The sequence below is a fragment of the Grammomys surdaster genome, unplaced genomic scaffold, assembly GCF_004785775.1.
Source record: "Grammomys surdaster isolate TR1022 unplaced genomic scaffold, NIH_TR_1.0 251, whole genome shotgun sequence".
Lineage (NCBI taxonomy): Eukaryota > Metazoa > Chordata > Mammalia > Rodentia > Muridae > Grammomys > Grammomys surdaster.
Window position 1 is genome coordinate 1,960,260 of NW_021604692.1, and position 13,884 is coordinate 1,974,143.

The 13,884-nt window shown below is 46.3% G+C and overlaps 1 protein-coding gene across 3 annotated transcripts in view; it reads left to right on the top strand.

Moving 5' to 3' along the window:
• The first annotated feature begins 13,534 nt into the window (after positions 1–13,534).
• Positions 13,535–13,884, top strand: part of Hm13 (histocompatibility minor 13) — a 39,107-nt gene continuing 38,757 nt past the window's right edge. For all 3 annotated transcript variants that reach the window (XR_003712351.1, XM_028775015.1, XM_028775014.1), the window contains exon 1: positions 13,535–13,852. Coding sequence is in view for 2 of the 3 variants with exons in the window: in XM_028775015.1 (XP_028630848.1) it covers positions 13,670–13,852 (183 nt within the window). In the remaining variant the exon portion in view is untranslated. The remainder of the gene's footprint in view (positions 13,853–13,884) is intronic.

Sequence of the window (13,884 nt, forward strand, 5' to 3'; positions counted from 1 at the left end):
GGCAGAGGCAGGCGGATTTCTGAGTTCGAGGCCAGCCTGGTCTACAGAGTGAGTTCCAGGACAGTCAGGGCTATACAGAGAAACCCTGTCTCGAAAAACCAAAAAAAAAAAAATCCCTCACAGGTATACCCAGCGACTTGGGTTTTAGTTAAGTCTATATGTAGTCAGGCTGACAATCAAGAGCAGGCATCACATGAATAAAGATGAAAAGAAAAAAACAACCCCAAAGACTTTCCTATATGCATCATGACATACATGACCCACACACAGAAATGAATGGATGAATGGATGAATGAATTTCACTAACTGCAGAGTTTTTACATTAACATTACGAAAACTACATTAATTGAGTAGTTTTTGCAAGCTGAAAGTCTAGGTACAAGAGAGATCAGGCTAGAGAGAGAAGCCAGAGGTGACATAAAGGGACCAATCATCAGTCCAAAGAGTGAGGACCTTGTCCTGTGGACCTCAGAGACTCCCAAAAAAATCTCTTCCCACCTCCAACCTGTGTGATTCTGTACCCTGCAACACAGCTGTGTAGGAGTGAACTAGAGAACTATTTCAGTGGTTAAAAACACGTGGTGCTCTTGCAGAGGACCTGGGTTCAGTTCCCAGCACCCGCACAGCAACTCACAACCATCAGTAACTCTATGGGGTTTGATGCTCTCTTTTGATATTCTCAGGCACCTGGCATGAACATGGTGCACATACACCCATGCAGCCCAAGGTCGAGATTGCTGGGTCTTTCACATGTTTGTTTGTTTGGTTGGTTGGTTGTTTTTTTTGGTTATTTTCAAAACAGGGTTTCTCTGTGTAGCCCTGGCTGTCCAGGAACTCACTCTGTAGACCAGGCTGGCCTCGAACTCAGAGATCTGCCTGCCTCGGCCTCCCAAGTGCTGGGATTAAAGGCGTGCACCACCACCACCCGGCGTTTCACGTTTTCTTTTCACTAGTTCGTTGTCTAATACAACACTTGAGCAGCCCAGAGCCCAACCAGGTACAATGGCATGCACCCGCTCCACTCGAGAGGAGCTACATGCTCCCCTTCACCCTGATCTGGCGGGACAAACCAGGCAGCACATCTTGCAGGAGTGCAGGACCACTGAAAGGTTTCTAACAGCACACTGGACATGCGGGGAAGGACTCTAGGAGAGGAATGAGGAAGCTGTTGAAACATTCCCAGAGAGATTGTGCGGCTTGGATTTACCAGCAGCACTGGGCTTGATCGGGCCCAGGTTTCTCTGGCTAGATTCAGCCTAGAGTCAAAAGCTGAGCCTCAGTCTTAGAGCTGGCCTGTGGCTCAGGCTTCTCCATCTCGAAGTGTGGCCTTCCCTTGGGTCCACCTTGCAAAGAGCCACCCCTGGGGGGGCCAAATCTGTTAACTGGCCTCGACTGCCCTCTGCTGGCAAAAGAAAACACCAAGCAAGGGGAGCCTCTGCCTCCAAGAACTCTAGACAGACATTTATTTAGAAAGGACTCCCAGCACTTGGGAGGCAGAGGCAGGCGGATTTCTGAGTTCGAGGCCAGCCTGGTGTACAGAGTGAGTTCCAGGACAGCCAGGGCTACACAGAGAAATCCTGTCTCGAAAAGCCGAAAAAAAAAAGGACTCCCCACCTCACTCTTACGTAGTTCATTGTCTAGAACACCACTTCAGTAGCGCAGAGCCCAGCCAGGTACGGTGGCACGCACCCGCAGCTCCAACAGTCAAGAGGCTGAAGCAAGAGATCAAAGATTCAGGGCTAGCTAGAACCACATAGCAAGCCCCTGAAGAGTGGAGGTGTGATGACACACCCCATCCTTCTCACATCCTCTGAGGACTCTTTTCATCCAATTTTACTTCTTTATGTTTTTGAAGATTTATTTTATTTCATTTTATGTATATGAGTACCTTGCCTGCATGTATATGTGTCCCAACATGAATGCCCAAAGAAGCCAAAAAAAAAAAAAAAGTCAGATGTCTGGACCTGGAGAAAATTGTGAGCCATCATGTGAGCACAGAGAATCGAACCCAGGACCTCTGCAAAAGCAGCACGTGCCCTTACTGCCGATCCACCTCTCCAGCCTTGAGATTCTTTTGCTGTGTACATGTATGTGTGTGTACCTGCATGTGTGAATGTGCACCACACGTGTGCAGGTATCTGCAGAGGGCAGAAGAGGGCATCAGGTGCTCTGGGACTGAAGTAACGGGCAGCTGTGAGCCTCCATGTGAGTGGTAGGTGAGCAGTACACTCCTAACTGCCCAGCCGGCTCTCCTGCCCTCACTCCACTTCTTAAGAATTCTAACGGCCTTGCCGGGTGGTGGTGGCGCACGCCTTTAATCCCAGCACTTTGGAGGCAGAGGCAGGAGGATTTCTGAGTTCGAGGCCAGCCTGGTCTACAGAGTGAGTTCCAGGACAGCCCGGGCTACACAGAGAAACCCTGTCTCGAAAAACCAAAAAAACAAAAAACAAGAATTCTAACGGCCTGTGGTGGCGAATGCCTTTAATCCCAGCACTTGGGAGGCAGAGGCAGGCGGATTTCTGAGTTCGAGGCCAGCCTGGTCTACAGAGTGAGTTCTAGGATAGCCAGGGCTATACAGAGAAACCCTGTCTCGAAAAAAAAGAAAAAAGAAAAAAGAATTCTAACAGCAAGTTCACTGACATCTTTTCTTCCTACCTGTGTCTTGTGTCCATTCTGCTTTTATAAGTGCCCCTGATGCCACAGCTTTCGTTCTTTCCTTTATTAATTCACTTTCATTCTGGCCCCAGCCAATGTGCTCACTGAGCAGAACACACAGTTTCCTCTCCTTCCCGAATCCCTTCTCCTCTGTGTGAAGCTCCTCACTTAGAGGAAGGAGGCACTGAGGTGCTCAGGCGGCTCCCACCAGGGCACTGGAGGTGTTGGAGAAGCTGTAAGAAGGCTCACAATCGGGATGTCATGAACAAGGCATCCCTACACACACACACCACATACACAACACACATTTACAAACATACCACACACACCACATAACACACACATTCACACCACACACACACACATATTGCACACAAACGCACATATATACACACCACTCACACCATGCACACACATATACACATACATACCACACACACACCCCACATACATATACAAACATGTACACATACACACCACACACATGTACCACACATACCACACACATACACACACATACACACCACATACACACTACACATACACACACACATATATACATACATACATACATATATACACATACACAAATGTACAGACACAACACACACATACACACACACATATACCACCACCAGGAAATACTCCCCCGCCCCCGGCAGTGGAGTCCCTTCCCAGGGCATCTCACTGGTTCCTCTGTGCTTCAGTAGCCCAATCTTTTCAGCCCCTCCATTTCCTCCTTTCCAGAAATTTCTGTTTGTCTCTACTACAAGGCAGAGTTCCCATTTCAGCCCTGCCAGCCAACAGATTCAGAGTCTCCCCTCCCTCCAGCAGTTACCAAAGAATTTTCCTATACGCATTCTCTCGCTAGGAAAATCACCAGTGCCAGGAGAATGTTTCCAACCTGGCGTGTGTTAGTCTAAGTATATGACTAACGCACTGTGATTCTGAGGCAGGATGGAGAGATGGAGAAATTAAGGGGACATAGGAAGGAAAAATATCCCTTCCCTCCAGAGGCTGGAGAAGCCGCTCACCAGCTAAGAAGCAAGAATTCTTGAGCAATTAACATTTGCTGGTAAGGCTGGCAGCACAGAGAAAATATTCTTTCTATAGAGAATAAGAATCTTAAAATAAAGAGCGTGCCTTCAACCCCAGTACTCAGGAGGCTGAGACAGGAGCATGTCTGTGAGCTCAAGGCCATCCTGGTCTACATAGAGAATTCTAGACTGTTTAAGGCTACATAGTGGGGCTGTGTCTCAAAATGAACCAAAAAAAAAATCATTTTTTAAAGTTAAAATAGCAGCCGGGCAATGGTGGCGCACGCCTTTAATCCCAGCACTTGGGAGGCAGAGGCAGGCGGATTTCTGAGTTCGAGAGTTCAAGGCTAGCCTGGTCTACAGAGTGAGTTCCAGGACAGCCAGGGCTACACAGAGAAACCCTGTCTTGAAAAACAAAACAAAAAAAAAAGAAAAGAAAAGAAAAGAAAAGAAAGAAGGAAGGAAGGAAGGAAGGAAGGAAGGAAGGAAGGAAAGAAAGAAAGAAAGAAAGAAAGAAAGGCAGGCAACAAGGGACATAGGGAACCGAAGAGACCCATCACTCCTTTCCTGCTGACACTCGGGAGACTTCAGACACCTCCCCCCCCCCCCAAGAAAGCCAAATTTACTGGCAGAGACACTGCTTTCCTAACGTCTTCCTAAAGACAGACATCGCTAACAAAATGTCAAAGACAATGAACAAACTGGGGTCAGAAGGGTGTACAACCTGCCCCACTCCCATTCCTAAAGGGAAACAACTGCCCAGTACATCCACATAAAACCTTGTTTACAATAGGAAATCCTTTAACCTTTGACTCTGGTTGCAAGTTAATAGAACTTAAAAACCTCAGAGCCACCTACACACTCACCACACCCACAGTGAAAATAACTGCAGGCTCCTTTTCTCACAACCCTTCAGTAAGTCCTTGTCACCCCCCCACCCCCACCCCCACTTGGAATCTGTGCTAGCACCTATTTTAACACACTTCAACTCTGTCTTACACTAGCCAGGTCTGAAATTCTTCTCTGCAGTGAGTGTGGGCAGGAATCTACTTTTCAGGAGTAGAAGTTTCTAAAAGTTTCTCAGGCTGCTGCCAGGGAGGGCCATCAGGGGGCTGTGTCACCAGATCCACCGCTGTTGATTACAAGCCTTGGCTGCTTGTAATCCTAGCCAGTGCAGCTCAGAGACTACCCTATGAACTCATTACCAAAAAGATTTTTTTTTCAACTAAAATTTTATTATTTAATTTTGCATCTGTGGTAGGGGTATGTGCATGTAAGTGCAGGTGCCAGAGGAGGCCAGAAGAGAGCGTCAGATCCAATGGAGCTGAGTTACATGTGGTTTTGAGCTACCCAATCTTGGTGCTGGGAATAGAATGTACTCTTCTGCAAGAAGAGTACCTGCTCTTAACCACTGACCCATCTCTTCAGATGCTAAGAAAAAGAACTTTTTGGCCGGGCGGTGGTGGCACACGCCTTTAATCCCAGCACTTGGGAGACAGAGGCAGGCAGATTTCTGAGTTCGAGGACAGCCTGGTCTACAGAGTGAGTTCCAGGACAGCCAGGGCTACACAGAGAAACCCTGTCTCGAAAAAAACAAAACCAAAAAATAAAAAAGAATTTTTTTTTTTAAAGATTCCTTGGAGATCCTTGGAGCAAGGCAACTTCAGAAGCCACCCAAACTGTACATATGGCTACTGCTGAGACACAACGGATGTCTGTCTCTGGAAGCCATTTCCCACACCTGGTGCTGCATTTCTCCTAACTCCCTTATTACATCTATGCTAAAATCTCCCTTAATGAACTCAATTTCTGCTTCCTACTGACTTGTCCTGAAATGCTTTTCTGTATCGAATCAAGAATTCCAGTAAAGGAATGCCTGCAGCTGCTGCCGGTGGCTGCATCGAGCTGTCTCTGGCTGCTACCCAACCGCAGCTGACAATTCCAGCCTCTTGTGTTGGATCTGACATGGCTGGGGTCATCCCCAACCTCAGACGCAGCCTTGTTAGACTTCCCCATCCCAAAGGACTTCCAACTGGGCACCCTGGAAATTCCCCTGACCCTCAACTCAAATCCTGGGGTCTGACATTTGTAGTCCATGAGTTTTTAGGGAAGGAGAATAAATATGGCGACCAGAGCAGGGGTGCAGACACACGATCCTGGCATCGTGGACACCTGGGTGCCTGGGGGGGGGGGGGGGTCCTGAGGCCCAGCTCCAGCCCTGCCTGCTCTGTGTAAGGGTTTGATTCTCTACTTCTTCTTAGGAATTTAAGGCCAATGCACTCTCTCCTCTGCCCTTTTGAACGGAAGCCCAGGCTCCCTACTTCCCAATCATAACCTCTCAGAGAGCAAAGCGCACTGGTTAGTTTTTCATCATGGATTTGACTAGATTTAGAATCACCATGAAATGGCCCCTCTGAAAAAGTCTGTGACGTCATTTCCAGAGAGGTTTCACTCAGAAGGGAAGACCCACCCTGAGTGTAGGTGGCACCATCTCATGGCCAAATCCAAACTAAGAGGAAGTGAGCCGAGGCCTGGCATGCATCTCTCTTCGGTTCCTGACTGGGAACAAAAGGAGCTGAGTGCTCTCCACTCCTGCTGCGGTGTGGACGGGCTGTACCTGTGAGCTGTGAGCAGAAGCGGACCTATCCCTCCTTCCCTAAGCTGCTGCTTGTCAGGCATTCTGTCGAAATATTAAAAAAATAAAATAAATGATGCAAATGGGAACTCCAAGATGACAACTTTTTCTTTTAAGTCCTCGAATATTTTCTTTTTTGAATGTCAGGGGCAGAGAGAAGAGTTGGAGTTCTTGCTTCCTTTCTTTTTGTTATACAAGGTCTCACTGTGCAGTCCTGGCTGGCCTAGAACTTACTATGTAGACCAGGCTGGCTTCAAACTCTGAGATCCACCTGTCTTTGCCTCCTGTGTGCCAAGGAATGTACCACGTTCACCACATCACACTTGGCTCGTTTCTAAACTGTAGACTTTTGTCTCCACTTTCCACAAGCCCCTCCCCACCCACCATTGTATTTTGCTTCTGTTCATAATTTTGGAAACACTGGGGTTTGGTTTGGTTGTTTGGGTTTTTTGTTGTTGTTGTTTGTTTGTTTGTTTGTTTTCTGAAACACTATCTCAATGCATGGCCAAGACTGGCCTGGAACATACTATGTGGCTCAGGCTGGCCTCAAATTTGCCTGTGTAGTTAAGGATGGCCTTGAACTTCTGATCTTCCTGCCTCCACCTACTGAGTACTGGGATTACAGGCATGTGTCATCTCCTCCTAGTCAGCAAGCCTTTTGTCTCTTGCTTCCATCCTTCCCTTCTTCCTGAGAACATCAACAATCACATGGCTCTGTTGCTAGAGAATCTGACCTAGCATCTCTACATTATCATCCAAACTCATATACTGTTCAATAACAACCAAAGGAAGTCTATTAGCAGCTAGACATGAACACAGCGTATAAGAGCAATGGCCCAGCCAGCTAGAATGATGGTCACCCTAATTGAGAACGGCCTTGCCTTAGGGCTTCTGGCTGCTTCTTGGCATCCTGCACCAACAGTCCATAGTCCTCAGTGACACACCCAACTAGATTTACTAGCTACTCACCACTGCCCTTGGGCCCACACACTTACACACGCAGACACACATAAACACACACACACATAAAATCATGAATATATCTCCTAGTAGGCTTCTATGAGAATTTCTCTAGGATTGAGGGTAAAAGCAACTTGCAAATGGGGCATGGTGGTACATCCCTCAACCCCAGTGCTTAGGAGGCAGGGGTGGGTGGATCTCTGGGAATTCAAGGCTAGCCTGATCTACATAGTGAGTTCCAGGACAGCCAGATCTATGTAGAGAAACTCTGTCTCAGAAAAAAAAAAAATGCAGGGGTGGTTCTAGGGGAAGGATGAAAGATAAATATGATTAAACCATGTTGTATTGCTGTGTCCTGCTGCACATCTTCTGGGACCGATCTGACTGGGGCTATGAGGACATAAAGAAGAAACACACAGAAAAGCTGGGGTCCAGAGGGTTGGGGTATCTACTGGAGAACCCCAGAGTCCTAGAAGCTCAGTGTGTTTATTATATATAGTTGAAGAGAGGGATGGGGTTATTGTTTTTAACAGAATAAGGAGTAGGGGTAATTTCACACAGATAACCAAGGAAGCATTGCTATTATATACAGCTGAACCAGGAGGCAGGCTTAGCTAACCCCAGTAGGAGCAGAAAGAGCAGGGGAAGAAAGCTGTGGACATTGTCTGCACACAACTGTTAACATTAGGACCAAGGAAGGCTTTGCCATCCCTCTGCGTCTCCCCTAGAAGGGTCCCTGCCACTCCCATGAGGCATTGGGGTCCTTACCAAAGCCATGTCCACGGCACACACTATGCATTCACTCAGACCTTCAGTCAGATTTTCGATGCCTCTGCCTCTGGAATGCTGGGATTAAAGGCAGGAGTCACAAAACCTAGCTAAGATTGAATGTTGCCTTGTTTTTATATTTATTTATTTTATGTGTGCAATTCTATTGCCTGCATACATGTATTGTACCACATGCATGTCTGGTGCCTGAGGAGGTTAGAAGTGGACATCAGATCCCCTGGAACTGGCCTTATGGATGGTTAGAAGCCATTAACGTAGATGCTGAGAACAAACCTCCTGCCCTCTATGAGAGGAAAGTGCACTTAGCCTCTGAGCCATCACACCAGCCTCAAAATTGATTTTTTTTAAGAGGGGGAGGGTTGTTGTTTCATAGTTGGTTATTTTATTTTTGTTTTTGTTTTTTGAAACAAAGTCTTAATACATAGCCTTGGCTGGCCTCAGACTCACAGAGATGCCTCTCCTGCCTCTGCCTCCTGCATCTTGTCCTCTGTCCCCTGATCCTTGTCTCCTGCCCCCTGTCCCCTGCCTTCTGCTTCTGCCTGAGTGCTGGGATAAAGTCATGTGCCACCATGTCTGGCTTCCAAGGTTGAATTCTTTAATGTGTTTAGACTAACTGCTTTTAAAAGGAAACAAGGAATGACAACATGTTCCCCCCACCCCATAGCCATCAAATGCCCATAAAAACAGGATCTGTACAAAGATGTAAATCTCAAAGGCAGTGGTGAGCAGTTAGAACATGAGGTGATTCTATGACTTTAGCAACAACAAAATGTTTCACAATAAGTAAAAGGAGCAACATATGAATTGTATTATTAAAGTATGTAGCCATAACCTAGTCAACAAGCCAACTGAACAAGCATACCTGCCCAGTCTTACATGCTACAGTATCAAAGTAAACCATGGACATTACTCAAAGGCGTAGATGTATGTTCTCTTTGTTCCGTCATCCCTGTGGTCCAGTTGCCAGGGATGGGCTTTTCACTGCTTTTCCTGAGCAGGTGTCTCTGGGAATGGGACTCTCTTTTTCAGATTGTTTGGGGACAGTCTGAAGAATTCTTCAGTTTTTCTTTTCTTTTTCTTTTCTTTTATTTTTTGTCAGTTGGGAATTGGGGAAATACAAACTGGATTCCTGCTTGCATATTTTCAGTTTTCCTTGACAAAAATGACAGAGAATCCCTGACAGATTCTAGAGGAACTAAGCCTGCTCCTGAGAGCTGGAGTGGCCACCAGATTGCTGTAAGTGGCTAGGGACATTGTGTTAGTGTGCACCATAGAGTGCAAAATGCACTGGCATCCCAGCAAGGGTGTCTCACCTGATGAAGAACGTTTGTTCTGTTTTGTACTAAAGCCAGCTCTCAAGTTCAAGGCTGGCCTTGAACTTCTGACTCTCCAGCCACTTCTCAAATGCTAAGATCACTGGGATTATAGGCATATGTCATGACTCCCAACTTTAGATTTTACTTCTTTTCTGTCTCTCCCATCTATAATAATCTCCACTATTTCTTGTTTACGGATGAGTTTGTTATGTAGAATATGTCTTATAGGATCTGAATTGTTTTGGCTTTTCCAGATCTCTCCCCATAAGTAGACACAAGCGAAACATGTAAGTATGGTGCGTTTCTCACTACCTAGGTGATGTGCCCCCCTACACTGCACGGCTTCTTGTCACTTCCTTCCAGTGTGGTTGTACTAAGTTTGATCATTCGGTTAATGGAGACTACTTTGTTGTGGTAATTATTTAAATCGGCCTCTGGCTCAGGCCAACTATCTAAGCTGCAGCGACTCTGCCTAGCCCAGCCGCCATGTTTCTTGGCCGGAGGCCACGGGCGCACTGCAGCTAGAACCAGCCCACCAGAAACACCAGCCCTGCCACCCACTAGATGCCAGCGTGAGAAATGGCTCTGCCAATTTTCCACACTGTCTCCGCAAGGCAGGGCATTGCCCAGACCATTCCGCCATCCATGCGGGCTCAGTGAGAGAATGAGACTCTAATTCTTATAGATTAATCAAAGGCTTTCTATGTTTGATAATGATTAATAACAAGATGCCCATACAAGGAGAGTTGTATCCCAATTAGCTAACCTAATTATAAGTTTATAAGTTGTTCCCCACGACTGCTCTCCATACCTGTGTGGTTCTCCATCTTCCTACATCTCTGCCCTCTCTCTAGCTCCTCCTCTTCCTTTTTTCTCTTCCTCTCCTAACTCCTCCCACATTAGCCCCTCCTACTACTCTGTTGGAAGGACACATCTTCCTTTGTAGTTGCTTAGTAGTTAGCGAGTCATCTGTAGGGTGGCATTGTAAGGCTCCATGAGTATCCTGTTCCTCGACTATCTGCCCCAAATGATTTTATACCCACTGGTGATCCTTACTAGCTATTAGAGGAAGTATACGTACATTTAAGCACATTGGACAAGACATTTTCATGCCTTGTGTATGCAGATGAACATGTATAAGGAACGAATAGGGAATATGAGGTCTGCTCATAGAGAAGTGAGCTGTGGTTGTACCTTTCTTTAGAGTAAATGTTTGGTAATCTAATCACTCTAGACTCTGACCTCAAGCATATATTCCAAAGGTGTAATCCCACATAGAACACTCCCCCTTGGAGTTCCCTCCCTCCCTCTCCCTCCCTCTGACTTTTTCACCTCTCTCTCCAGGGAATAGCAAGACATAGCATCGCCAAGCCAGGAACCCAACTGTCCACACAGAAGCCTCGGAAGTGGCTGCCTGAACTTTCTAGCTTGGTTCACAACTTCCTGTCCAGGAAGGTAAAGGGAGAGGCCAGATTCCTCATAGGCCTAACTGAATCCAAGGCTCTGCCCAACAGGAATCAAAACAGTCTTAGGCCCTGTGTGCAGCACAGACAGACAGGTCAAATTGAGTTTTAGGCAATCCAAGGCTACATAGTAACAACAAGCAAAAATAAAAGTAAAAATAAAACTCTCTCCAATTTCCAGTCCTAAACTATCAGATGAAGCGTCTCCCCAAACACCATGCCTGGCTCCTGGTTAACATTCTGCAATGGAATTACCAATAGCTGGGCTCATGTAACCCTCCCTAGCCGTCTGTGTAGCTGGGCTGTTGCCAAAGACACTTTGAAGGCCTATAGACCTTAAGTCAAGGTCCCACTCTTCTGTGTCTGACTCTGTGACCTGCATGGGCAACTTTGTCTCTCTGAGACTCAGTTTTGTCAACTGTCAGACAGGACAAATCACTCCTTGCAAAAAGTATTGGGATCATAAAAAAATAAGAGTAAAATCCATTGTCTCGTGTGAGTTACCTTCCTAACCTGAAGCAGGTCATCTGATTTTTTTTTCTTTTACCATCTATACTTCTTGGCAAGTTACTAAATCTCAGTTTCAAGTTCACTTTGCCTGCTCTGCCACCCTGGAGCTGAGCTCCGTAGCTATCTCTCTTCTGCCAGCTACTGTGTACTAAGCCTGTTTGATAGAATTGACTAGATTTGAACTGGAGGACCATGGATCCTCAGACTCAGAGTGGGGGGCCTTCATCCCAGCCAGGCACCTGCAAGACACAACTTTCTCTTTTCCTATCACAATAGACCTTGACTAGGGCCACATTGCATCACCAGAAGTCCCAAGAGATTTTCTATTGGTATCAAAGAAGTATTTTCAAACTCAAATGAGATATTCACTTAATTATTCATTGACTAGAGTCACACAAAGCGGCACGAACCTGTAATCCCAGCACTTAGAAACCTGAGGCAAAGGAATCACATTTTTGAGGTCAGCCCGGGGTATCCTGTACTCTGCCTCCCCCCATACACTCTATGTTACAAGCACAATTTCAGGTGTTTGAAATTCAACACTGGATATTAGTGACCTTATTTCTGCCTTTATACACTGTACCATTCAGCAGAAAAAATGGATATTAAAAGAATACATATATTACATGTACATATAACAACCTAAACTATACTCTGCCTGGAATTCTTATCTTTGTTCTGTTTCCCCATCGTCTTTCAACATTGGGCTTCCCCCGAACAGCCTCTTACCATGGATCCCTCCAGCCACTCAGTGCCTAGTCTGTATGTGTTTCATTCTTAGCAACTAGAATCCCACAGCTGAGCATAACACCACTTATATACTAGGTGTGCAATTGTGATTCATTTAAATGAATTAGTAAATGAATGTATGTGTTCATAAACTCAAGAAAAGTTCTAGAATGATCATCAAGGGGCCTAAGGCGGCAGCTCAGCTGGTAGGGTTGCCTAGCATGCATGAGAGCTTAGAGTCAATCTTAACATTGAGTATTCAAAGAATAGTGGTGTACACCTGTAATCCCAGACCTGGGGTGTTTAAGAGGATCAGAAGTTTAAGATCATCCTCAACTACTTACAAAAATAGGGGCCAGCCTCGGCTATATGAAATCATATTTCAAAAAATGATACACAAGAAACAATTAAGATTGACTGCTTTGAGGTTGGAGAGAGACAGCTCAGCAGTTAAAAGCACTGGCTGCACCTTCAGAGGACTAAGGTTCAAAATCCAGGATTCACGGGATGGCTCACAACTGTCTGTAACTTCAGTTATCTGACTCTCTCTTCTGGCATGCAAGTGCTGCACAGATAAATGTAGGCAAAAAATCCACATACATGAAATGAAAACTAAGAGAAGCTTCCTTTAAGAGAGGTGGGGGGACCTTCAAAAAGAATCTTGCTTTCATATTCTCTTTTGTGCTGTTGGATTATTGTCATATGGGTTTATAACACTTCCTATTTTCTTAAAAAAATACTAAAAGTACCTTAAATAGTTCCTTCCAGTTATGATAAGAGCCACGGAGTTTATAAACTGTGTGAGGTTATGGAGTAGTAAGGATTATTATTGCTTGGCACATAATAACCACATAATACATTTGCAAACCTTTTACACACCCATCCTATTTTGCTTTGTTTTTCTCTAATTTATCTGCATTAACATGTTTTCTAACTCATACCGATATGTTGTCATCTTTATATTTTAAAGCTATTCTAAAAGATCACAGTTTAGACTTCATAATTTATTTTGTTCATTTTACTCTCTCCGCCTTCCCCCTCCCAACTCCTGCACACTCGAATTCAAGCTTCGTGAATGATAGGACAAACCTTTGCTTGTTCGCTTCAGTGTCCTCAGACCCTAGGAGAGTGACAAGGGTAAGTGGGACACCCCAATTAATATTTAAGGCTCAAATGAACAGTTGGGTTTCGGGTGAATGCGTGCATAACTTCTTGGATGAAGGATGGGGATTTATGGAGAGGTAGATAGCCTGGCATTGAAGAAATCGCCTAGGACGAAGGGATAGGTCCTCAAATCTCAGGACGGATTACAGCCATAGTGGTCCAGAGCTCCTTTACAGGTCGGCCTCAAGTTGCTTAGCAACATGCCGCCCCTCCCTCACTGCCACCAGAGGGCGATCGGGCGCGCGGTAGCGTGAACGCGCGGGCGTTCACTGCGCGGCACGGAAAGGCAAGAGAGGCACGTCACTTCCTGTTTCTTTAGGGGAACGTGGCTTTCCGCGCAGTGCCTCTTCTCCATCTACGTTCGTGCTGCGGCGGCCGGAGCTGGAGTCGGAGCCCGAGCGCAGCCTCACCATGGATTCAGCCCTCAGCGACCCGCACAACGGCAGCGCCGAGGCTGGCACCCCACCCAACGTCACGACGCGGCCGCCCTCCACGCCCGAGGGCATCGCGCTGGCCTATGGCAGTCTCCTGCTCATGGCGCTGCTCCCCATCTTCTTCGGCGCTCTACGCTCGGTGCGCTGCGCCCGCGGCAAGGTAGGGTCAGGGCGAGAGCGAGCGCCTTCCAC